Here is a 27807-nt window from a genome sequence, read left to right as displayed (position 1 = left end):
GAAGATCAACTTCTTAGCCCAGTAGCTAATGCATGACTCTACTAACCTTTCCAGCTGTGTCTTGCACTGGTCTCTGTGAGTCTAACCATTGATTTCAACTAGTCTGTCACCCACCAACTACTGAGGATGATTTTCCTTTCAAATACCTTTCCTTCCTGACTAGTTAATACTCTTCTTCAAGCCTCAACTAAAATACCATCTTCTTTATGATGACTTCACAGATCATTCTAGTCAGAACTGACCTCCTTTGATTTATCTCAAATTTTAGTTATTTGTATAGTTACCATCTTACAAGGTAGAAAGATCCCGGGTGTCAAGTCAAAGATTCTCACAGTACAGAGACCAAAGGTTTAAAAAACACTGCTTTATTATTAGTGGGAAGGCTAAAAACCTAACTTTAAGAACATATATGTAGAGTGCCTTTTAAAATCAAGTCTATCTAATTCCGTATCTAAATTCTGAAGATAGCACATTAACCTTTAAGAGTGAGATTTACAGCTCAATTTTAGAAGGTCTTTCCCAACCGCCCCAAAGAGATAATTCACTAAGGAAGACTAGAGGTTTTTGTCTATTTAAATATACTTCAAACCATCTTTTTAAAAAATCTTTTTTTCATCAACATTAAAATAATACCAATATCCATTACCACACAAACTGCACTATAGCAGAAACTAATAACATTCTACCTTAGGGTTTAATCATTTTATCAAGTGCTTATAAACATGCCAAGGAAGGAGGTCAGAGCCCAATGCAATCTTTCAACTAAACCTGTCACAACATCTTTCTGGGCCTCACTAATTTGCACATGTGCGACTAACAGGGGTTACACAACAGAACTATTTATACACTCAGGAATATTCTGAATGATGTTTCCTTACCTAATGTGAGCACTGGAGGCAAAGGGAAAGTACAGGGCTATGGGTCGTGGACATTTTGATCCATCAATTACAGAACATTCATTTAAACATCCCAAGGATTAATACACGTAGCAATTTAACATTGCCTTCATAATCAAGGGCAAGGTAAAGTCTGTGATTTAAATGCTCTTACTTAAGGTACACATGAAGAAATGAAAACAGCTTAAATGGGAGAAAGGCAGATACCCAAATTTGGAGACGCCCATTATTTGATTCTACAAAAGTGAATGGTTTCTGTGTTTCTATTAATACTGGTAGCAATTTAACATCACCTTCATAATTAAGGGTATCCTATCTTACATAATATTCCAAATGAAAATTCTATCACCATTGCTTTCAATTTTCCCTGAGTTCATAAAACTGAGTTGCAGCACACTTTCATCAAATGCTCGTTCCTTGCATTTGATGCAACATGGATGCAAACACACTTCCAAGTATCCCAGTGGGCGGACATATCAAAGAGCAATAAAGGTGTACTATCATCTTGTCAAGAAGGGTAAACAGTGATAATACTATTAAAAACTTACTTGAACTTTGCTTCCACCTCCTCAGCAGCTTTCTGGTATTGCTCAGTGGTGACTTTGTAGAATTCTGAGCTCTGTGGATAAAGATCGATAGCAGAGTTTTCACTATCCAAGGGGACAAAATGTGTGCAAGACTTACGAATTCAAAAAATACATAAAATCTTGTGTCAGCCACTCAAGCAGCAGGAGAAAGATTTCTTGTATGGTAGCATGAATACTTACAAAAATACATGTAAAATTACCCATTTAATAACAGTATAGTTGTTGGTATACAGGTTGTAAGTACAGAGCAAATGTTCTCAGTTGTTGTAATTCATCATTATTTGATTATTCTGAGAAAATTCCCAACCTATTTTTGAAAGGTGATTTTGATCTCCCTTATCTGGAATCCACCAGTGCAAGATCAAAGGACACTTTGATCGAATATAAAATCCACACACCATATTTACCTATTATTACAGTGTTCCACCTAGGATATTAAAGGATCACTTCTTTTTACACAGTATATTTATCCTCAAGATGGATTCTTTATGGAGTAGAATCTGTTTTATCATCTCCATATGAACACAAGAGCATCAACATTTAAAACAAATTAATCAGTAAGAACAAGGGAGCAGACTTAAGTAACTTTTATTTTACAAAAATGTTTCCACTACTACATGTATGAACACATAAGCAACATAAATCAAGTTGTAAGAGCAAAGTAATGCCTTTTCTGGGGCAGCAAAATTAAAAATGATCCATTCTGGCTGGCTACTGTGAAACCTCTCTTACTACAGAGGGTGGCCTAAATGACCCTATGAGCCTTCAGACTCCATGAAATACCCTGCAAAATGCATCGCAGTACAAAGGAACACAATGCAATACGGTGGTATATTGTGCCCCTTCATTCCCCAATCATTCAGGTTTCACATGCATGACTTGGGGTAGTTTATTTTTTAATAAATCATTGTTGGTTGCTAAGAAAATGAAAATGAAATCCTCTTCACACCAGTGACCCCTCTGCATTTAACAATCTGGGTTGCCCAATGACAGTCACATCCAGGTTTGTTGGATGTAGATAAAATCAATAGGTATGTGATTAGACAGCAGACACAGGACGGCTGGAGCAATGGACAGGTCACCATTTGAGATGACGAATGGCTCTCTATCAACCTAGAGTCTCCTACGATGCTAACATTTACCATAATCTTATTTGGGCTGCGATTTATCTTTCTTGCACCTGATCAATAAAGATGAACAGAACAGTTGTAAGGATCGATTGTAATTTTTTATCATTTTCCAGCATGAAGGTGCATTTCTGACATGAAGACAATATTCTAAGTGTACTGCTTCTGCATTTTTTAAGACTGCAATATGAGTGATCAACTGCACTGGTCTATATGCCAAGAGGCTTTAATTCATCTGTAGGTGTCAAGCTATGAAAAAGTCATTTGTCTCCTCAGATATTTTAACTTTAGGTTGTGTCACTCCTTCCTATCAGTTCCACTTATGAGGTTTTTCTTTCCTCTAAAATACACAGCAGTCACTTACACGCTCTTTTGCAATGTTTGGTTTCAGCTTCTCTTTGAACCCTTCTAACAAAGAGGGCAGCAAAAAGGCAGTTATGATGGCTCACTAACAGTGATGAGAGACTCCCCACATCACTATGATGAGCTGTCAAATGAGCCTAATGTTGCTGAATCATCTATTAAAATGCTGGCAAAACAAAAGTGTCTTGATTAATATTTTTGCTTATTTTAAGCATTGAAACTGTCATGTCTGGACAGAGCCAGGACCAGACTGAAAGATCTGGTCTCTGGTTCTGTTCAGTGACCCTGAGCAACTTCTCCCAGCTTTCTTCCCAGTGTTCCTAATCTGTAAAATATGCATGATACCAGCCCTGCTTCTCTCGGCAGAAGCTGTTGGAAAAATCAAAAAAGACAGGCAAGAGAGCTGTTAAACCTGCTCAGTGGTTTTGCAGGGTAAGATTAACATTCAAATAAAAGAATTTTGGAGGAATAGAATGATTTTGGGCAATTCCATTCTGGGTACAAATTCAAAATTAAACATTAAATATTAACTTTCTAACAAGAATGATACACAAAAGCAAGAGTTCTGTCATAATGTAAATTAGTGAACTCCCTTCTGCTCTGTAAACCAAATGCAGATTAAATTGCTAATTTTGTCAGGCTTTCTCCTTCAATGTTGAACACAAAGAAACCCTCTACCTGTGTTGCCTGCAAACCTAGCATATAATTTCTTAAAGTTTTAGGCTTATTCATGCTCTATATTTCTAGCTCAGTGACCAGTTTCTGACACTGCATAAATCTAGCAAAGAAAAGTCCCCAAGAGGCAACACCATGTAACTGAGAAAACAAACACAAACATGCCCAACATAACTTTAGACTCATAGAAAGACAGCAAAAATAGAAGGTTCCTGTATGTACTTCATTCAGCTTCCCTTCACGTCAACACCTTAGACTATCATAGTACAATTTTCAAGACTAATAAGTTAACAATGTTACAATACTAGAGACTAGCAGCAACTAAACTCCAGACTTTATTTGTATTTTTCCAATTTTCCTTCTCTTTCTATTCCAGGATCTAGTCCTGGATCCTGTGTTGCACTGGGTTGTCACGGCTTCCTCGTCTCCTCTAATCTGTGACAGTTACTCGGTCTTGCCTTGTCTTTTATGACCTCAACACTCCCAAAGAACACTGGTCAGATGTTAAGTAGAATGACGTGCAATTTGGGCTTGCTGGATGTTTCTGCATTAGACTGACACTGTCACGCATTATAGGGAAGGATACCACAGAAGTGACATGTCCTTCTCCACACACTGCATTCGGGGCTACATTACATCAACAGATCTTTTTACTGGTGCTTTTGATCTTGACCACTTGATTAAGGTGGTGTCTAAGGGTTTCTCCATAGCAAAGTTACTATTTTTCGTGTTGTAATCAATACCCTACAGGAGATTCTTTGAGCTTATGCAAATATCCTGTTTCACCTTCAGCTTCTGTCATCAGTTTTTCTGCATCCACTGTCTGCAGCAAGGATTGCTGGGGTGTTCTAATGATGCATTAATATTTAAATGACATTATTGCATATTTAGACCTTACTGATATAATGACCATCTTCAATAACCCTCTTACTCAATAATGAAAACAGTAGCCTTACAGAAAAAGACTTCAAGCACAAAAATCTTCAAAGAATGGGTAGCTATTCTTAGGAAAGTATACACTCCTTAGAGCCTGATGATGAAATCTGGAACAGGAGGTAAAGGAGGAGATATGGAGGGGCAAGATCTAAGTCAGGCAAAGCACACGCTCCTCCCCTGTTTGCTGTCCATAACCGAGAGGGCCCAGACTTTCACTGTGGGGACCTCCCTCCTGCTACACAGGTCAGTCTTTATCACCGTAAAGAGGTGACTGTCCACGGCCAGGAGGATGAGGCAGACGGATTATTGCAAGTACTGGGGAAAAGGGAGAAGGGGTGAATGGCTTCAGAGGTCCCTTTCGGGAGTTGTCTGAGCTCCACATCCAGGTTTTCAGGAAGTTGCCCCAACTCCTGCCCTTCTATTTTGTGAGCCCTTGGGGAAAGGAACGCGGACCACCTGCTTCAGACGTCATCTGTGGAGCTTGTGAAACTGCAGACTCCTGGGCCACACCCTGAACCTCTGGGGATGGAGCCCAGAAGTGGCAAGCTTAGAAGCATCTCAGTGATTGTGAACACTAAGTTTGGACACTACTGGGTTTCTAGAACAATGAAAGGGTAATAAAAATATACTATTTAGTGTACCATTCAAAGTGAAAAATAAATCAGTATTTTTGAAGAATTATGGCAAAACTACTTTCCACAACTGAATGTAGCTATAATGTTCCCAAAGATGCTCCAAATTAGGGATTCTGCCAGTACTGCCCACAAGTCACTGATGGACCTGAAACTGCTCAAGAGCTCTGGTGCTTGCCTTCCACTGCTGCAATGTTCTTCCTCTGAAATGGTACTCAGAGGCGGCAGAAGTACCATAATTTTCAGAAGGGCTGCTTTTGTTATCTGTGTTGTCTTGAGATGGCCATAAGTTGTATATGCTGCTATTTCTGTTTACTAACTGTAAATTACTGTTACTTTAATGTCATCCTTATAACTAAGTTTGTTGTTACTTGGTTAACCAACCCTACAGTTTACAGAAGTACATACTTATCTCAATTGTATTTTTGTCTGATCATTTTCTATAATAGCCAAATTTTAAGATCTGTGTGGTCAGTGTTCTAATAATTAATACCCACATTCCTATTTTCAAAGAAGGTGGAAGATATATATACAGACACACACATCCCCCCTCCAAACACTGCTGAATTGTGGATACGCCCTCATACTATATGAGGTATGAGAGAAACAATCTGGTGTGATGACCTTAAATAAAGACTCAAAAAGAAGAGGTAGAGGAAGGTGCCCATGATCTGACGGGGGTGGGGGGTGGAGGGGGGGGGTGTCTTTGAATGAGTGGCCCCTACTTTGGGCACGGCCACACTATTCCTATGCCACTGAGGTCCTTTACAACCTACAATTCAAAAATTCTTCATTCACGTTCATTACCCCCAGTTTCCTGCTCTATCAGTGGCAGGAAAAATACTTGACATGATTTGTCCAGTGGTAATAAGGATTTGTGGCAGGTAAATGTGATTTGAATCAAATATTAAAAGTCTAATTTATTAGTTTCTTCCTTAAAAACATGAATTCTTATTTGATACAAGCATAAAACATGTTTTCCACCAAGATTCTCTTTAAGAAGGTAGATCTTACAAATTCAAAGTAGAATGACAGTATCTCTCAATTACTTTAGCACTATCAAAAACCTGATAAAGGCTTATCTTTCTCTTGTCAAAGATAAGTGAAAGGAGTTTGTAGGAGGTGAACTATCTCCAAAATAACATCATTTTAGATCTGAGAGATATTTCTGTCACCTACATTAGAGGACAAGGCATCACTGGAAACAACAGGCATTTTCATTTTCTACATCAAAACATCTTCCAATCAAGGCACCAGGAACCAGTTACTAAATACATAGACAATAAACTGAGTCAGGAAGACTGAATGCCCCACTGAACACAACTTTCAAAATGTTTCATTTAAAACCCATGAATGTCCACGGCACTCCGCACTTAGGTGAGCAGCTCTCAGCAGAACAGCGAGGTGGTGAAGAGCACGCACTCTGGAGCCAGACGGACAAGTGGCTCCAGCCCTAGAGTGAAGCACAAGAGCAGTCTCCCATCTGTGAAATGGGGAGGGTGACAATAAACACCAACAAGACTCTTTGGGGGACCAAATATGATCACTTGATAAAGCTCTTCAAATACTCTGCTCAATACTCTGTAATAACCTAAATGGGAAAAGAATTTGAAAAACAACAGATACATGTGTATGTATAACTGAACCACTTCACCGTACACTTGAAACTGACACAACAATGTTAAGCAACTATATTCCAATATAAAATAAAAAGTTTAAAAAAAGAAAACACACAAAAAGACAGTTCAGGCAGTGAGAGAATGAGCTTCTATAAGTGGCCTTGACATTCCTCCTCAATACCCTTTAAAAAAAGAGCAAAATCTAGCAAAAAATAAAATAAATATATAAGTAGTTCCCCCCCCTTCAAAAAAGGTCTATAAACAATAAATGCTGGAGAGAGTATGAAGAAAAAGGAATCCTCCTACACTATTGGTAGGAATATAAACTGGTACAGCCACTATGGAGAACAGTATGGAGGTTCCTTAAAAACATGGAGTTAGCCTATGATCCTGGCCCACTCCTGGGCATGTATCTGGAGAAAACGCTAATTCGAAAAGATACAATCACCCCTATGTTCATAGCAGCACTATCTACAATAGCCAAGACATGGAAGCAACCTAAATGTCCAGCAACAGATGAATGGATAAAGAAGATGTAGTGTATATCTACAATGGAATATTAGCCAAAAAAAGGAGTGAAATAATGTTGTTTGCAGCAATGTGGATGGACCTAGAGATTATCATATTAAGTGAATTAAGTCAGACAAAGACAAATATCACATGATATCACTTTTACATGGAATCTAAAAAAATGATACAGATGAATTTATTTCCAAAGTGGAAACAGACTCACAGACATAGAAAACAAACTTATCCCAAAGGGGACAGTGGGGGCAGGAGGGAGAGATAAATTAGGAGTTTAGGATTAACATATACACACTATTATATATAAAAGAGGTAATCAACAAGGATCTACTGTATAGCACAGGGAACTATACTCAACATCTTATAATAACCTAATAGAAAAGAATCTGAAAAAGAACATAAATATTGATATATGTAAGTATAACTGAAATTACTTTGCAGTACACACTTGAAACTAATACGACACTGCAAATTAACTATACTTCAATAAAGAAAAATCTGTTCAAAAATTTACGATGACCTGATATGCATTAAAAACTTCACTCAGAGAGAAAAAAAAAACCCACAGTAAAGACCAACAGGACTCTCTGGGGGATTAAACACGATAATTCACATAAAGCTCTCTGAATAGTACCTGGAACAACATAGGTGAGCATTATAGGAATGCTGCCTATTACTAAAATTTATTTGAGCATTATTTAAACAGTAAAAAAATGTACATAGCATCTGGTAATTTTTTTTTCTAAAACCATTTTAACAAAAATTTAAATCTTAAAAAAAAATCTTTTCTTCCATTAAACCAAACATTACTGAATTTTTATTACACTGCTCATCTGTTATGTTTTTCTGTTCCTTAAGATAAACCTGAAATGTAAAGACAAGAGCTGGGCAGTGTTAGGAATGTTACTAGCTATGGGAAAAAAGTGTGTGTGTGTGCACGTGTGTGTGTATACATACACACAGATGGTGACACTAACTAGCCTATATGAAAATCAAACCAATAACTTTTGACCTTATCCCAATGAAACCCAATTAACTACATTAAACAGCAAAGTACTCTAATGCAAGGACCTTCCAGGGCCTTCTTACTATACACTGCAAATCTCCAAGGTGAGAAATACTGTTCATGATGACTCCCAAACTGAGTTCCCCAGGGAATCTTTTCATCATGGATCATCTTGAGGGAACAAAATCCCCTTAAATGGTCCACGTGCAATGCTGAGTTAAAGAAAAGTCCAAACACTATTTCAATCCTGCACTTCTTGACACGCAACTTTTCCCATCTTAGAGCAACATTTTCTTATGGGTTACTTTTTAAACTAATATTCAAAATATAAGGAAAGAGTAGAAACTGGTGATATTAGAAGATGATTCCAGAACTGACAACTGATGGCATCACTTTTTATTAAGTGCTAATAAAAAGGAGCATGCTGCTGTCTTGAATCTTTTTTTTTAACAATAAACTGCATATATTTAAAGTGTACAATTTGATATTTTTTCTTATTAGTAATGTATATGTGGCCAAAATTTCATAAAGCCCTTCAAGAAAATTATTGCTCACCTCTCCCCTGTCTCCTCAGAGCCCTGTGGCAGACTGCAAAAATGGCCACAATTCTTTACTCTTTTCTATATTCATGTCCTTCGGTGACACTTTATAGTTTCCCTCATCACGAAAGGGTGAAGTCTATTTCCCCACCCCTTCAATATGGGCTGTGCTTGTGACCTGCTCTGGTCAACAGAATGCGACAGAAGTGATGAAGTGCCAGTTCCAAACCCAGGACCCTCTCCTGGAACCCTCCCCAGGTGTCATGTCAATAACCCCAAGCTAGCCTGCTGGGGGAGGAGAGACTACAAGTCTTCCCGGCGGAGGCCATCCTAGACCAGCCAAACCTCAGCCAACTCAGCAAGAGCTCAGTCAAGCCCAGAAGAACTGCTCAGCTGACAGCAGCCCAAACTGGTGGCATACATACCTGCAGAATCATGAGGTAAATAAACAGTGATTACGTTAGGCCACTAAGTTGGGGGTGGTTTCCTACACAGCAAAATCAAACTGATTCATGCCCTTTCCCTGTGTTCTCACAGCACCACAGACTTGTATCAAAGCACTTGCCACACTGTACCAGCAATTCATGTTCACCCATTGTCTCTCCAGCTAGCCCATAAGCTCCCCCAAAGCAGGTATCGTGTCCCATTTCTCATTATACTTAGAGCACTCAGTTTACATGACACACAAAAGTTACTGAAATGATGTCAGAGTGACCTACTCATCCCAAATCACATTCCAACTTTTGCTCTTATTTGAAACAGGACAGGATAGACACAAGTCTACAGTAAATTAAATAATATAACATGGAAAAGGTCCACTACCACATTCATTATGTGTTTCTTTTTTTTTTTAATTTATTTATTATTTTTTGGGGGTACACCAAATTCAATCATCTGTTTTTATACACATATCCCCGTATTCCCTCCCTTCCTCAGAACACGGGCATTATGTGTTTCTTACAAACCGACGAACACTTCAGTCTGCTATGCTACACGAAAAGGAAATGGATATTGCTGAGGATGGTGTTCAACTGCAGTAACAGTACAATGATAGTTCAAGCTACAAACAGGAGCTTAAGCGAGTAAGGGGGTTATTTTTCTCATGTAGTGAGAAATCCAGACGTAGGAAACCCAGGGCTGATGCAGACGCCAAGGACATCATGAAATAACTAGGCCCTTTTCTGCATTCCTTTCTCAGCCACCCTCCGCATCTGGCTTTGCCCCCATGGTCTCAGGATAGCTATCACACCCCCTGTCATCATGCCCGTGTTCTGAGGAAGGTAAATAAGGGAAGAGAAGGCCTCTCCAGAGATTTCCACTCACATCTCTTTGGCCAGAATTATATATCATGCACAACCCTGGCTGCAAAAGAGGCTGGGAAATTGAGTAATCTTGTTTTCTCACTTCTAGAGTAAAGAAAGAGAAGGAAGGCGTTTGCAACTGGTGTTTACTGAGCCAATTTATCATACCTGCCACAGACAGCTAAGCGACAGCACAAAATCACGCACAAAACAGTGTGATAGATTTTTAGATGCAAGTATTCTAATATATCTTTCCAAGCTCCCTTTAAAGTTCTAATTTGGGGTGTGGGGGGATTTACCCATCTGGTATTCTGATACCCAAGAGCGAAGCTTTTAGACAGCGTAGGAAGGAAACGGGAATCAACAGGAGTGGGCAGCAGGCCCCAGTTTCTATGGGCTGGCCATGGCCCAGGTTTCTCAACGTGTGATATACTGCCATTTGCCATTTTCAAAGTCTCTCTAAAAGTGTATTTTAAGATGCACGTGCACAGACACGCATTATTGCTAGATTCGAAAAGCATCTTTTCAAGCTCTAAATTAGGGCAAAAGAAAACATGCATGTAGTTTTCCTGCAATATTTTCTCAGGCTCAGAATCTTATTTCTGTTCCATTATAATTAATATGACCACATCTGTATCACATGAGAAAAGAACGAATCAAAATGGTCACAAGAAAAATTTGTTAACTAGCTCTTGTCAATTGTTTTATAAAATGCTACACAACACAGCATACTGAAGTATAATTCTGGTGGCCTGACACGATTTCTCAGAGGAGACTGATACCCCTAATGCACTGTCCATTCAGATGGTGGCGACTCTGCTTATGTTAGAAGAATGAATGGGAGAAGGAACAAATCTGACCTTCCACAGAGGCTAACTGAAGGTGTGGCTCTCCTCTCTCTAAGCTGATCTATAATTACCACCATCAACTGTCCATCTCCATCCCTCCTATATCCACCCAAATACAAGTGTTACTCTATCTGGCTAGCTATTTCAAACAAAGGACTAGTGTGTAGAAACACCAATAAAAGCCTTCCTATTGACAATGTCAATAAGAGATTCCTACTGTTAAGCAGCCGGATTCAGAACTGACTTTACACTTTTTGTTACAACACTCGCCCAGGAACTATGTTATAATCTGTAATCAGCTGGTGCAGGTAAGTATGCTTCCCCCAATATGAAAGCTAAGCATCTGGGGACACAATTTAACACTGCAAATGAAGCGTGGATAGAATTCCAGGCCCAGAAGCCCTGAAACAGTCATTTCCTGTATGGCATCAGGAGGCCAAAAAAAGTTCATGCTTACACAACCATCCTGTCGTTTTATACAATTACACAGAGTCTAAGAGACTGACTTCTTTCTACCACAACAATTTTAAGAGCTATAGAATTTTTTTAAAAATCACGAATTGTCTAGGTTCAGTTGACGAGGTGGTTTCAGTATTTCTCCTGACAAATCTTCCATCAGAGAACCTACTGGCAGGTTTGATTTCTGCCTTCCCTGTGTTCCTGTACACACTGAAGTCTGTTACAGGTGGGCAGGAGGACAGTGCAAGGGATCTGATAATTCTCAGTGAGAAAAGTGGACCCCGAATAGAGTAGTTGGCATCTTAAAGAACCTTCCATTATTGGCACTCCTCAGACCCATGCCCTTGATGCCACTGTTCCTGGACTCTCTCCTCTTATCCCTTTCCCTCCCCCAAACCCCTGGGGCTCAGGAGAATTCTGTCTACAAGACAGGAAAATCAAAGCTAATATTTAAATAGCTTGCAAATTGCCAATACTGCCTCAGGTGCACGGTATATCAGATTCAGTATTCCGTTTCTAAAAGGCACACCAAGGAATGGTTTGGGTTATTTAAACTAAGTCTCACCTTTTAGCGCACAAAATAAGGACCTTATCTTTCAGGGTGATTGCATCAATGAAACAATGGACGTTCAGTTCTTGGCAGAGAGCCTGGCTTCTCCTTGCCGAAGACAGTGGTTCTCCATCACAATACTACTGCCAACAGCCCCTGGCTCCACGGCCAATCCATCAAAGCCTGGGTCCCCATTAATATACCTACACAGCTATGCACGAACCTGAAGCATGATCATCAAGGAGATGGATTCGAACTTCATCTCTACTTTTCTAACACTGAGTGATGCTTTGTTTTGTGTGAGCAATAAACTTACAAGGCGAGGTATCTATCCTGAGCATCCCTAAATATCTGCTTATAACCATTTGTGTACATCTACCAAGTGTATCTTAATTTTTCTCAGCCCTACTTTCTTCAAATCCATATCACTGGTGATGAATAATAAATTACTAATTTAGCAGTTTCTAATGAATCAAAAGCCCTATTAGATTCCATGGTAAAGACAAATGAAGACTCCCTGTCGAAAAGACTATCAGCAGTACCTTATCCCAACATCTCTCCTTCCTCCTTAGATAACTCCATGTTAAGCTGGATATATGGTCAACTAAACTAAAATTCACAGCTTTCTTCTACTTAGGCTCAGGAGTAAGAACTGTGTGGGACTTCCAGGTAGGCTGCTTGAAGAGAGCTGATCTCAGCTGGCAGGGAATCTTTTCAGCCATTTTGCCTTTTTTTCTTTGTTCTGGTCTGCAATGTAGATGCAATGGCCAGAGCTCCAGCAGCCATCCTGAAATGTGAGTTGACCTTAAAGAGGGAAACTCTGTACTAGGACACAGGAGTGAACCGGTAAGTGCCTGGGTCTCCTGGACTGCTCACCTCTAGACTTTTATTAAATAAGGAAAAACAAAAACAAAACCAAAAAACTTCCCAATTTAAGCTATTCCACTTTTATGATATAGAGAGTCAAATAAATGAGGAATAGACCTTCCTTATGCCTTGATATGTTTGCTTTTTGTACACCCCACAGATAACGTTAATAAAGTCAAATGCAATGACCCAGGAGCAGCAGCTTTTTCCTTTCCTTTGTGGAATCCTCTGCTTCCACTTGTCAGAAATTTGTTTCCTTCTGCCTCTCTCCTCTTCTGACACAGAACAGAAAGAATTAAACATTTAAAGCCATACCTAACTCTAGCATCAAATCTTACCATCCCTAAGAAGCCACATTTCACGAAAAACCCACTGTCTCCTGGGCACCTTGGCAAAATTAATAAACTGCTTTTGTAATTACCCTTTCATTCCATCTTTACTATTTCTCATGTAAAGAAACAGAGCTATTCAGAGCTTTTCCTGGCATTTCTAGTTTTATTCTAGGCACTTTAGAAACTTCACTAATTAGAGTCTGAGGGTTGTTTCTCCCCCCTTGATTTAGTTTTCTAATTAGAATAGGAATTCTACATTCATTGACAGCCATGGAATAATATGAAAGCTACATTAGTTATGTTGTATTATCTCACGTCTCAGTTTCTTCATCTGAGCAATTTAAATAAACATCTGTACCAAACACTTATTTGGCATTCTAAGTTCCCCACTATTTGTTCATTTCTTCATTCCACAAATACCAAAGGCCTGTGCCAGACACCAGACCAGGAGTCTGGAAAGTGATGTGAGCAAACGAGCTCTTGGCCCTACTTTTATGGAGCTTATGGTGTATGGAGAAGACAGACATAAATTTAAAACTCACACAAATAAATGTATAATTAATAAAGAATCACAGTGCTACAGGACCACATATAGTGTGATCTTTTATTTATTTCTAGGAAGTAGTTTTCCTAATGAGTCTCTAAAGCCCTGTATCTCTCTCAAGTACCTAACTACCCTTCACATTATTCAGTTTTTAAGTTGGCTGTGTTTTTATTTCCTTTTAATTTCTCTAGCTTTTTGTCAAATTCAAGCTTCTTATCAGAATTCTCTCCACTTGCAAAACTTTACTCTAATCCCTTTAGAAATAAGAGAGATCTACTACGTGTATTGATATGGATGGAAAGAGAGCCAAGTAGCATGAAAAACAAAGTTGTAAGACAATCTGAACAGCCTATTTTTAAAAATAAGTGTATGATGTATATGTTCACATACATTCTAAAATACTCTGCAAGGAATATGTGCTACCCCTGGAAAGGGGACGTGAGGGCTTATTTAATAGCCTTCTATAACGATTTAAGTTTTTATCATGCGCTTCTATCATTTTTATAAGAAACTTATGCCTCAATTTCCAGCAGGCATTACGCCTAAAGTGATATCATGCAAGAAAGGTAACTTACCTAGAAAGTACTGGGAAAGTGACTGCCTCACACTCTCCCACCCACAGCTCCATTAACCTTGCTTATATGGAGATTTCCCATCTACCCTAATTATAAGGTAGTCTCTTTCTCACTCTTTTTCTTTCATATAATAATGTCAATAAAAAGGTCTTAAACCTTCCTACTGCTTATAGTTCTTCTACCTGAAATAAAACAGTATCCACCCTTCTACACTCACCTTTCAGACTTCTCTATTACACACCTAAGGCCTTTCTGCTCTTGACATGGCTGTGTGTCTCACTGCTCTTCTACAACGGTGAGACAGAGCTAGTGCACACTCATCAGAAGGGTTATCACGTGATGTCTTGCAAGACCCATGTAAAAATTCTGAAATCACCGCATGTTACCAGCGAAGGAAGCTCTCATGCTGCTGGAGGGGCTGAGGAACATGACACAGTGATTCTCAAGGTCGTCAGTCTTACTTGTGCAGGGTTCAGCAAGGTGACATCATGTGCACATTTAGGAGCACACGCACCGGATGACGCTATCCAGACAGCATCATGTTTGCGTTGCCAACTGAGCTCCGGCTTGCACTCCACCTCACCCTAGCTGGTCTCCTGTCTCCCACAGAAGGGAACTCTATAAATCTAACACGCAAACTCTCCTGCATTTGCCCAGCATGTGCACGGCATGCATTCACACCCAAGGTGTCCTCTTGAAAACCGTGGGCTAAAAGAAAAGCTGTAAACAGTAATCCTTACTGTAGAGAAGCAGGCAGACAAGAGCTGCTTTTATCATTAACTCTATTTAGTTCTTCCTTCACTCACAATGTTATACTAAGAATCTGAAGGGTTTACAACAGATGCTCCCCTGGATGATCTTTCTTACCCATTCCACCTTCTTTTCCAGCCCTTCGACAGGCCAACCTGAAATTCATTTATTCAAAAGAGACCACTGAAGAACTAACACGGGCCAGGCCCAGGGGTGGGAGGTTGAAGACACCCTGAAAAGCCAATGGGGAGAGAAATACAAACGGCAAATCCGCTACAGCACACAAAAACAACTGCCTTCAGCTTTGCAGTCCTTTGTGCCTCCAAGAGCTCCATGTTACAACACAAATGCCATGGGAGGTAGCACGTTCTGTTGCCCAACCTGGCATTCCTCAAACATGTCAGGTCCATGCTACTGACCGAAAATATGATTACATTAATTACAGAAATAATCACATAAATCACAGAACAGAAAATAAATTTTAAAGATTCTCAGAGATTTGAAGACCTTCTGAGATTATTTCCTCAGAATTCAGGTTGAGAAACTCAAGGCTAATCCATGTACTACCCTTTAGCTTACTGTCACTTAACTTCCTAACAGGGACTCGACCAAACAGGTGGGAGCAGGACTGACGTGTTTGAAGGCAAAAGGTCAGTCTGTGGAGTAATCAGTGAATCCGTGAGAGGAAGGAGAAGCGTCAGGGAAGGGAGGGATCCTGACAGAAGAGGATGGAGAGGCCAAGACAAAGTCTGCCTTCTTCCCACTTTAGCCTAGAACCTGAGTTTTTAAAATACAATAGAGGCCAACACCAGTAACTCATTCCAAGTCAGAAAATCTACTTAAGAAAAACTTTCCTGAAAATTGAGCAAACCTTTGAACTCTTTCACACACATAATATAGTTGCTTTCTTTGCTCCTCAGCACCAACCCCAAGCTGAATCACATCTATTTGATCGAAGATAATATCTTTCCAACACTACAGAAAATAAGCAGCTCACGTAAGGGGAGAGCGCCTCAGACAAGCTTGGAATCCCAGACTGTGCACATCTCTCCAAGTGAATAAGCTGATGAAAAATGGACTGACCTCAGCAGAGTTACCAGCTAAAAGCCTGGTGAGGGGTGCTCTGAAGATGTAGATGGGGCAAGCACTCTTAAGCTTCAAAACATAATTTCATCATTAGGCTTTGAAAGTTACTAGTGTTCCCTTTGGGACGCACTCATTAGGAGCTGGGATGCCCGCCCCTGTACTGCACACACTGAACACCTACATTAGACAGAGTCTTGGTGTAGTGCAGGTAAGGGGCATGGAACTGCCATCCATGACAGTTTCTCATGTGTAGACTTACTCTTGTCCCTGGCATTGTGCATTCTCAAAGTTCTAGGAGAAAAACTATGTAAAATCCAACCAATGCTAAAATTTTAAATATAATTTTATTATTTTTATTATTTAAAACTTACCAGAGAGACATGCCATTCTTCAATATCTTCTGATTGAAAAAAAAGGTCTAGGGCACAGGTATCTGGTACATACACTTCCCTGAGAGCAGCATTTGATAGATCATAGAAAAATTTGTGAGACAAAGATTGGTAAAATCATTTCATTGTACACTTATCAGACTGGCTGTCTTCTTTTGATGAGTATATGAGGAAGTGGTCTCCCCTCATAATTTACTAGTGAGAGTATAAACTGGTACAATTTACAGCAGCATGTCTCAAATGCCTTTGACTCAGTTTCATTTCTAGAAATACCTGAAATAATCACAGGTGCGTGTAAAAATTTAGTGAAACAAATTTTCATCACAGAGTTTATAATATTAAAAAATGGAAAGCAACCTAAATACTCAAGTTGTCACAGAGGACAGCTAAAATAAGTAACAGATGACCCATACAATGGAAGGATGGGAGTTGTTTTTAGGCTATGCTTTTTTCTCTTGACAAAGGAAAAGAAGAGAATATTTAAATTCCTTTAAGGTTTAGTCGTGAACAGATTTAAGAATAAAGACAGTTACACAACCATTTCTTATACTGTCCCAAACTGTACCAGCTCTCCTCCAAAACGAAAAAATAAAAACAAAATCCTGGCATTTTCACAGGCTACAAATGCATCCATCCACAAGGCCAATACAGGTGAGATAGTATGTATTAAATTTTTAAAGAGGAGGGAAAAACTTCTTAATTATGAAGGTCAAAATCCTATTTATTCCTGGTATCTGTGAAATTCTTCTGCCATTTGTTAAGCAAGTCAATGTTCGTTTTTTATTCACTCAAATATTTACTGACAACCATCTCCTAAGAGCAAGGTACTAGCAGCTGAGGGAAATACTAAAAATAAATTTTTAAGTAGTTATATGATTCCAGTCCTAACCCAGAGGGATGTGATACTGATATGAAAGAAGGAGTCCACGTTTACAAGAGGACACAATTCCACCAAAGCAAGAGTTAAAACTGTTGGGAGGCTGGAGGAGACTTGTACTCCCCAACAGCAAATATGACTGGGAAGCAATCATTTATTTCAATTAACTAATAAAAACCAGCCAAGGAGGAAGTAAAATTAGAGGCTACTCTCTTCATTTTACCTATTAGGAATGGTATGCTTAACCAACATTACACATTTGCTTCTTGTCCCACAAGCAGTAAGTGCTGTAACCAAATCAGCCCAGGTCTCATGCTCCAAATCCAGGGCTGTAAGACCTTAGGTCTTGAGATTTAAAAATACTGTAGTGTTTTCAATGCTAAGCAACAGACGGCACTCTGTAAGTACTTGACAAATTCATGGTCTGCTCTGACCATGGAGGTATCACCTTTATGTAACAGTCACCTAACAATGAACTGCAATACTCAAGCAAAAATGAGATCCAATGCAGATGGAACACCTATCTCAAGTTTTAATTTCCTTTTATCGATTTTGTGCCCAAAGTCAGATGTTAATAATAACTGTGACAATGGTTCTCTCAAGCGCTGGCAAGGTGTATAAAACTACTCGGGTGAACAGAAAAGTCAGTCTTAATTTAAGGGTTAAAAAATCTCAGATATGAAATGGAGAAAGATTTCAAAAGTGGTAAAGAGATCACCTAGCCATTTCAAAGACATGTTTATCTTTTTGTATTTCAAAGGAAAGGCCTTTTGAAAGATTTGGCATAGAAATATGCATGTGAATAGAAGCACATTGAAAAGTCTTAGCTTTCAGGTATAATGGCTCTCCCTTACAAGGTACTGTGCAGGATTCCTGAATATCTAAGGCACATTTCATATGCTGCCAAGTACACCACGGGCCCTGCAGTACCACCTCCGTCCAGCTTTTATCTGATGACTCATTAACATTCTCCTGCATCATGGCCCTAAACCCTGCTACTACCTAAAAGTTTCACTCAACTGCAGACATGCATTCATTCATGTGGTACTAAAACAGACCAGAATGTCCTATCTGTATTTTGGAAGAAAAAACAACAACAACAAAACCAAACTGGGGGGGGGGGGGAGGGGGGGCGAGTGTGGAATGGGGGAAGAAAAGATAATTATGGAAGACCCAGCAAGGCAATCTGATAGTCTTCTTCTAGAAATATTCATGAAAATCTGTCCCTGAAAACTGCTGGTATTTGGTAGCCAATCTTTTCCACGTGACTTTTCTGAGAGATGTTCTTAGAAAGATCCCACAAATGGGTGATAATAAAATGCATTTCATCAAATGATTTTTTGGTCTGGCATGGAGTCTCTCTCTCACATCTTCAATGTGGACTGCAGCTCCCCTTCTTCCAAAGCCTATCTCATTTACTCCATCTCAGTCACAGTGTGCCTTCTGCCTAGTGCAACTGCTCCCAAACAAGACCCGTAAGCACGAAGGCAGTCATCCACGAGGGACAAAGCATACAGTATTCTGCTGGTTTCCATAAAAGCAGACCCTGGGCATGTAGAGAATTGAGGTCCACAAAAGCATGTATAAAGAATAGCATATTCACCTCACAGGAAAGAAGTTCTTGTGAAACCCCTGTGATCTGAACACATCTCAAGGGAAAGAGACTGGATCTTTATTTTTTTTAAAAAAAAGTCTTTACTAAAAAGACAAATGTGAAACATAAATGTAATCTGGGGTAAGAAATGTGAATTAGGCCCTGAAATGATTCCTTTTCCTAGCACACATTCATGGAAATTACAGAGCAAAGAAAGTCAGCCATAACCAGGCTGAGTTTGAATTGCAGCTTATTGCTCAGTGTGACCCAAATGGAACCAGAATAAATCCATCAGCAGACAGATGTAAATGGCCGTGTGCTGGGCTTAGTTTCAACAGGAATTCTCTTTGCCTGGTGAAACCCATCTCTCCAACCAGAGGACAAGTTATTAAGAAATTGTTTGTCATCTTAGATTGGATGGATCGTTTGTTTCCCTGAATTCTTTTTCTCATCATTTACTCATTACACGCCTCCTCCTGATGCAAGGAGACATTTATTAGCTTCTGCATTTATTGCATTGGCAAACAGAAACATTCTGCTACATTTCCTGGGGGATTCACTCATTTATCTATTGGATAAGAGACTGAAATTTTCTACAGGGCAGAAAAATTAAAATATCAGTCAGCTTGACAGCTGGGAAAATGAGAGCCTCTCTGCGACAAGAAGCTTTCTTGAGCTTTTGGTTTAGTGAGAAGCCACATGTTATTTCACCAAACTACCATTTCACATGTAACTAAAACTGTACACAATTAGCTAGCGAACTAATATTTCAATTGAATCATACACATGGTACAATACACTGTGAAGTACCTGAGACGCAAGGCTAATTATTATTTTAAATGGAAAATGTAACAAAATGCTTTCAAAGATCCATTTCTATAAGGAGTTAAGGAGCTAGGGAGAGAACACTGTTTTATTAAACCAATGAAAATGGCTCCAGAATCATAGAATTTACAGTTGTAAAGGGACTGTACAGGCCATGGAGTCCTTTTGCAAGAATCTTCTTTGCAACATCCCTGACAAGCGATCACTCTCATTCTGCCTAAAGCACTGATGGTGGCAGGGAGACTGGCATATCCCACAAGGCACCTTATTTTAAAACTGAAGACTTCTGTTTGACAGGGGTCACTTTCCAAGGGAGTGACCTGATTGCTTGTGACCTTGGGCAAGCCACTCAACCTCTTTGGGTCTCAGGGTCCTTGTTTTAAAAATTTGGATACTCTGATGGTGAAAGAATCAGAGTTGAAGGAGGGGAAAGTCATCTAGAGGTACAACTATCTCAACTCAGCCAAAAGACCATGTGGTCCAGCGGCGCTAGGCTACCTCACCGTCTTCTGAGGCAGCCACTCCCTGGCAGAGCTGACACCCTGTCTATGATTCTCTAGGCGGAGATGCAGAGTGTTCCAATCTGGACACTGGAGTTCATTTAGAGTAGAGCTGTCTTCAATTCTTATTCATTTCTTTCTTCGATTCTTTTCTCCTCTTTCCTCTTTGGCTTCACTACCCTTGAACCAACATTTGTTATACACCTTTCATTCGTGACAAAGCAGAAGCAACACTGCGATGGAGTGTTCTGTTGTGGCTGCCAGCCACTGACACAACTCCTTAAGCAGCTGGCCTATCCCAGCTCTGCCCTGATCTTCTTGATTCTCTCATACCAACTTCATGGGGTTTAGCTCTCAGTTCAGCAAAGCACAAACAGCCTAGAACTGTGCCAGCACTAACATACAAAAAAAAATCAACATTTAGTTGTTTGCACACCTGGAGTTTGGGTATCAGAGAACTCCAGCTTTCCTGCCATAACATTGCTTGAGTCCCACCGAGTCACTCTGGGGATAAGAAAGAATACAAACACTAGGCAAGAATATTATTTTTACAAATCAATAACATCTCTTAGCTAAGTGTTCATATAGATATTTTTCTCTAAATGGCTCTTAAATCTGACCTGAGAGCACCCCGAGCAGGCACACTGCTCTGTGCACTGACATTCAGTTCAACAAGGATCAGAGTTCAGCCGTTACCCTGGAGCCTCAGTTTATCACCTGGAAAAGATCCTCATTCGTTACCATAAGTGCCTTAATCACAGTCAGTGGACTCAACAGAAGGAAGTGATGCAGCAATGTACTTGGTAACTTTACTCAAAGCCCCTTAAATGTTCCAGCAAACCTTAGAAACCTGTGAAACATAGCAATACGACTTCCCAAAGATTAATTCGTGTGCTCCCTCCCAGTGCAATGTCAACCTAAAGCCAGAGGATAAGTCATTAAAAAACAAAAATTATACCTGTTACAGTGACCTAGATGCTACAGTTTCCCTCACTTGTCTTATCTTCTATATAACCAGCTTAGAGAAAAAGCAATATGGAGGTGATCCCCAGGTTAACAATTCCTACAGACTCTACTACACAACACAGGACGATAAATAAGAGTTTGCAATTTAGTTTCATCACTTCCTTTACCCAAGTGAAAGTCTTTCTGAAGACACCCTTATCTCATAACGATAAATTCTTCCAAACGCTTCACTATATGTAAGAAACTAGAGGAGAGGAAAATAATCCTTACATTTACATACCTGTTATAGTTTACTGGCTCCTTAAGAAAAGGGAACCATGTCCATGAACCCTGGCATCTAGTATTCAATGTGTGTTGACTGAAGCGGGGGGAGGGGTGGGCGGGGAACAGTAGAAAGGTATCACAAGCTGAAGCAAAGACAAAGCTTATTTTCTCTTGATTCTGGTACTATCTGCCCATACTGAGAAAGGCATCAATTTCAAAACATGAGTGGCAATAAGATAAACCTCAATTTCGAACTACAGTAATGACTCAACTAACTGAAAGATTTTAAAAATAATGTAAAAAGTTCTGACAACTCTCATATTATCCTGCAGCTCATCCTGCTCAGAACAAACACTATTTTCAAATACAATGTCAGCAATATCTCTATTAATTACAAGGATGTATTGAACTGTATACCTCTGTCATTAAAACTGCATTTTCTATAGTCAGAAATGGGTAAGACAAACAGCTAAAATGAATTTTAATTCATCAGATAAAGAGGGTTATGGTACAAAGATACTCTTAAAATTATGCCAAATGTATTGGAAAGCAAATCATATAACTGAGTGTCTTGAGAAAAATTTACAGGGAGGGGAAAAAAGAGAGTGATAACCCGTGCTAAGAATGAGAAATGAACATGTGTCCCGAAGCTCCAGAACAGTCACTTTAACATTTACAGTCATCTCCAACTGCGGCAGCTTCAGGAGACTGTCCACAGTGGAGCAACCCTTTGGGGAGTCCAACCTCTTTCTATTTTAATGATGGGGAGGAGGTGAGAGGGCAGTGAGGGTGCCAGGAACCTAAAAGTGGGGAGGGAAAGGTGAGAAAAGGAGAAAAAGAAAAAATAACCCCCAAGTGGAAACTCAGTACAAAGACGGCAGGTACAAAGAGTAGCTATTAGGCCTTTTAGGTTTGGCTCGATGAATACAGGAAAGGGAACGCAGAGATGGTAAAGACAGATCTGTCCACCTTGCGGACAGGCTAACCGTGGTGAGAGGAGGACTTTTTGCCTAACTAATAGAACACACATGTCTAGTTTTGGAAGGGACAGCGTGAATCACAGCAGCCTATTTTGCCTCTTTGTGTCTAATTCAATCCCATTCTAACTCCAACCTCCCCAGAGTCCGTGCAGGGCAGAGGGTGAGATTGCAGGCGTAGACTTTCAGGGATCAAATCCTGCCTCTACCCCTTACTCTCTCTGCGACCTTGGATAAAGTACACACCATTACTCTGCCTCACTCTCATGTGTAAAATGAGGATAACCGTCCTCAACAGCTGGAAATAACGCACGTCAAGTGTGTAGCAGAGTGCTGGCAGATGGTGGGCTCGCGATAAATGTTGCCATGCTACCTTTCAAAGAGCTAGGTAGGATGACTCATGCTCACGTGGACTGCGAGGTAGGGGGAGGCCTAAGGAGAAAAGTACAAGGTCACAGGGAGACTGGCACATTGTCACTTGATAAGGAATCTTTAAAAAATACTTCGATATTCGTCTACCTGATCTGTAGTGCCTATTTACTATTCCTCTAGAATAAGGATTAGAATCACTCTTGAAATCAGAGTGCCATTTGAACTCAACATAGAACTGATCTGCTAACAAAGTACAGACCAAAATAAGCACCGTCTGGCAAGACAGACACTGTCGTACTTGAAAAGCAAACCTGGCACTTTCTGAAAAGATGATGAAGAACATGCTAGAGCGATAATGCCGTGGGACCAAGGCAAGAGAGCTGGGCAGCTGGTGCTCAAAAGTGCCTGTCAGGAGGCTCCCCCCCAACATGCAAGGCTCAGCCTGGCGTTCAGACCCTGCGTAGGGGGGCACCTGATCAGATCCCTCCCTAAGTAAAACAGCATCTCCACCCCTCCGTGCACTGTCATTGTCTCTCCCCTTATTATGAGCTATTTTTCTTCACAGAACTCATCACTACTCGAAATACATTCATTACTGAGTGTCTCATATTAACAGTGTGAATTTTATGAAAACAGGATTTTTTTTTTTCTTCTGTTTTCCACTGTTAAATCTGCAGAGCCTAAAATGGAGCCTTCCACACAGTTCACTCCAAATAAATGTCAAATGACTGACTGAGCCTGGTGCACAGCTCGTGGTGACAAAGGAAAATAAAACGTTCAAGCAACAGTTCCCAATTGTTAGTAAGAAGGGTACTAAATTTCTTGTTTTAAAAAATTAGTAAAATACTGTTAAAGTAATACTTTTCCAAAGTTTACAATACAACTAAATTATCTAAAAATACTTTAAATCAAATAGGACCAAGAAATTGAAGGACAGTCACTCCTGAAATCAACAAAACTGACTGAGGAACATGCAAGGTAGGTTTATGAAAATATATATTTTAGAATTTTTATTTCACTTGTTAACTGAAATCAACAAACACTGCTCTCTCCCTTAAAATGTTCACAGAGTAACTACTAGAAATGTGTTAAATAAAAGTCAGTATTTCAGCTTCTTGAAAATACCACAAACATATAATACTTTATTGCTATTACTGATTTTAGGATAAAGGAATAATGAGAACTATAAAGCATAAAGAATATCCACCAATATCTTGTTTTGGTATGTGGATAAACTTTAAGAGCTGTAATTTTCTCAAATGAAAAATGGTTTTCTTTGGATAATGGGATGATCCAGAAGGTATATTATATAAAATAGGCTATGGGAAACTTTTTTAACTGCAGTGTGGGTGTTCAAGGTGGTGAGTTAGCAGGTATTTTACCATATTTTCTATCACAGAGAAAAAGACAAAGAAAAAACAATTTACAATAAATAGTTATGCCTTTATCTTTAAACTGTCACATATACAAATAAAAAGACATTCATCCACAACTGAGAAACTAGGTTTAATCCTTATAATGCCCATAATTTATACTGTAACAACTGCATACTTTAGTCATTAAAATATACTATGACTCAAGGGATTAAAAATATTAAGAACTGGATATATAAAAGACAATTTAAGGGGACTAACCAATATTCATTAAGTTTTTTTGGTTTGTTTTTTGAGACAGAAGCAGTAAAGAGAACAGAAAGTTGGGGGAAACATATGAAAATGAATTTACATGAGAAAGATATTAGAGGTTCACACAGATAAATCTTTTTGAAAGGTTACTCTTTGGTGATCTTGTTTTCTAGACTGAAGTCTTTATTTAGTCATTAAGATTTATGAAAATTCTCAAATCTCAAAATGTCTTTTGAGGAATCTAGTCAAAAAAGGTACACTTTTAAAGAAGATAACACAGTCTACTGTGATTGTTTTCTGAGCTGGCCAACAATATGGCGAGACTCTTCATTTGATAATTAAAATGACTTCAGTGATTTTATTCTTTGATGAGTACTTTTAATAGATCCTCGTATAAGTCGCACAAAATGATGAAACACGCCAGAATTAAGCCTGACCCAGTATATTTTTCTGTAGAAATGAAATCTACAATATTGATATTAACACCCTCCTATCATTTTCCTGAAGCCATGACCCCACCACAGATGCTCTCTGCCTCCCAGGAATACAACCCAAAACAAAAGCCTTGTTTTTCAAGAAAAGACCTTTATAACCAGGAGTGTTCTTAACTGAAATCCACCAATAGAAGAGCAGTGTCTGTCAAGGAATCGGCTTCTGAGACTCCTTGCCGCCCATCTCCTTGCTCTTGCTCCATCACCACCCTGTGACCTGCCCTCACTCATGCTTTCATTGTCATCCATTCCATTTTATGGGTAATAGGAAGAGGGTTTAAAAAAACAAACCCCCCCCCCCAAAAAAACTAGTTCTGTACATCTTATTAAATAAAAAAACTGCAAGACTGACCCAAAAATCACAATGAAGAAATAAATCCTTGTTCTACATTAATATCCTAAGTCAGAGACTTCCAATGGAAGATGAAAATGAAAAGCCAACACTGAAAACCAACAAAAACCAACCTAGACGTGAGCTGTATAGTACTTCCTCCAGATTCTACAGCCTCCTCTGGCCCTATGCTTCCCATACACCCCAGCAACTTCCTTAAGGTTGGTGTCCCCAAACTTCACCACCAGAGTCTCTGGAACCTGATCTCTCTGCCTCTGTGCGCCCCGTCTTGAGGAGCTGAACTCCAACATTACGATTATCACAAGGATTAATAAATGAGCCATTTTAAACCTGGAAAAGTGAAAGTTTAACCAGCTCTGGGTTTAATTTCCCTCCCATCAGCTGGGCTTGTATTTATTCAACTAAATGGACAAAGATTCATAGCAGCCTGTCTCAAAAGATGGAGGATGACAGAAAAACCTAAGCACTCAAGTACACTAAAGTATCCAGATTACTCTCTCTGCTACACATAGGTTGCCAAATGTGAGTAGAAATACATATAGGAGAAATCCCTTTTTACTGGGTGAAATGAAGTACATTAAAGAGCTCTGAAAATAAAAAAGATAATGTAGACCTAAATTGTAGCTTTGTAAAAAAATTATGTCTATTTTACAAAATAGTTCTACAATTGAGCCAATGATTCTATTTCTTCTGGCAAAATTTAATATAACATTTCAACATGATGAAATATAATAGATATTTTTTCTAGGGTTTCCCCCCCCAACAAGTTACCTCAAACAGCGTAACACTATCAATCTCCTAGATGCTAGAGACTAATGATGATGATACCTGATGTTATCCTAATTTAATATTCATATAAATTCACATATAATATTTTAGTTCCTCTCCACACCCACAGGAAACATGTTTTGAAAGCCACTTTACAGAGGGCTCGAAGGGTCAAACAGGTTACATGGTATTTCCAAGGACAAAGAGCCAGTAAGTAGGAGGTCTAACATTTGAATCCATATCCACTTGTCTTTGATGCCATTATATTCACCTTGAGGTCCTTCGGTGGAGGGGGTCCCACGAATTTGATGCATTCCAGAATCATCTAAGCTCATCTCCCTAACATTCTGAGGTCTGGGGTTACTCTTAAGTATCTCAGGTAATGACCAAAAGACAAGCACTTGTGGGTATATGAAAATGAGCAACTGGAACAAATTAGCAACTTAGCTGTGCTTTCCTCTGAAAGAACAAATCAGGTGAGTTCTACTGAAAATTCCTTTCATCCAGTATAGCGATTAATTTTAAAGCTACTGCATGCCTGCTTTGTACCATGATATCAACAAAGCTAGTGAAATTTTGTTTAAGTTTCATAAAACCTAAGGAACAGTTCCCAAATATTCATTATATTTCAGTCACCTCTGCAATATTTGGGATGGCCACACCAACTCAAATGACTTTTAGGAACTCAGTAAACAAATACTCATTCACTAATTTAGAACTTATTGATGAGACAATAATAATAACTAGGTAAATAATGCCACCACTCCCTTCCCCAACTACATAAAACCAATTCTTAAACTCCAGGTTTCTGTTTCCTTGTCTGAAAAAGTACATTTCTGCACTAGATGAATATTAAAGTTCCAAGAAGCAGTAAACTTTTATTTATCTATAAAATATTCCATTTCATTAACATAGCATCCAGGTTGTTGTATTAATACTGGTTTTAATCGTCAGCCAACAAAGGCTTAAAACATCAGCAATCTTTTTTTGTTGCCTGGAAAGGCTAAAACCTAGAATTTCATCAGAATCGCTGTTTCCATTTGGTGATGTGTAAAGTAATATTCATTCAGAAACTATCTTTTGCATAATTACTCTTAAATAGCTAGGGTATAACTGACAGTTCTGTAAATGCAGTTACTTTATATAACCTGTGCCTCTATTTAGACTAAAATACTTACCCTTTTGTCTTTCTGGCATTATTCTTTTCGGAACTGAGTTCAGGGTCAAATCCAAATGATATATAATATAATTTTTTAATGTACCCACCAGAGAAATGACAGTCTCTATCTTTAATTACATGCTATTGAATTTTAACAAATAGTTCTAGGAATGCCTGCCAAATTTCTACAATCTAGAGCAACTACATCATGACAGAAGAGACAGTTTACAATTTATTATGTATTATTTCTCTGGAACTACAGAAACATTCACTGTAGTTCTAGTTAAATTTTCATTTTAACGATAGATAAACAGAAACACAGACAGCTCCTCTCAGCACATGGACTGACTACCCAACGATCTTAACTCTCTGCCTTGAACTACTCTTCTCTCACTCCTATTTCCACTCGCTGCCTCACATCACTTACAGTC

General features: G+C 39.1%; 1 protein-coding gene across 3 annotated transcripts in view; it reads right to left on the bottom strand.

Annotated features, from left to right (window-relative positions):
• The window catches only part of CHCHD3 (coiled-coil-helix-coiled-coil-helix domain containing 3), a 286088-nt gene that overhangs the window by 59959 nt on the left and 198322 nt on the right, over positions 1 to 27807 (bottom strand). For all 3 annotated transcript variants that reach the window (XM_057731058.1, XM_057731061.1, XM_057731060.1), the window contains exon 6: positions 1445 to 1515. In XM_057731058.1, coding sequence (XP_057587041.1) covers positions 1445 to 1515 — 71 coding nt within the window. The remainder of the gene's footprint in view (positions 1 to 1444; positions 1516 to 27807) is intronic.

Source organism: Hippopotamus amphibius, chromosome 4 (genome assembly GCF_030028045.1).
Source record: "Hippopotamus amphibius kiboko isolate mHipAmp2 chromosome 4, mHipAmp2.hap2, whole genome shotgun sequence".
NCBI classification, from domain to species: Eukaryota; Metazoa; Chordata; class Mammalia; order Artiodactyla; family Hippopotamidae; genus Hippopotamus; species Hippopotamus amphibius.
The sequence above is the reverse complement of the archived record's forward strand: the minus strand, read 5'-3'. Positions and strand labels throughout refer to the sequence as shown.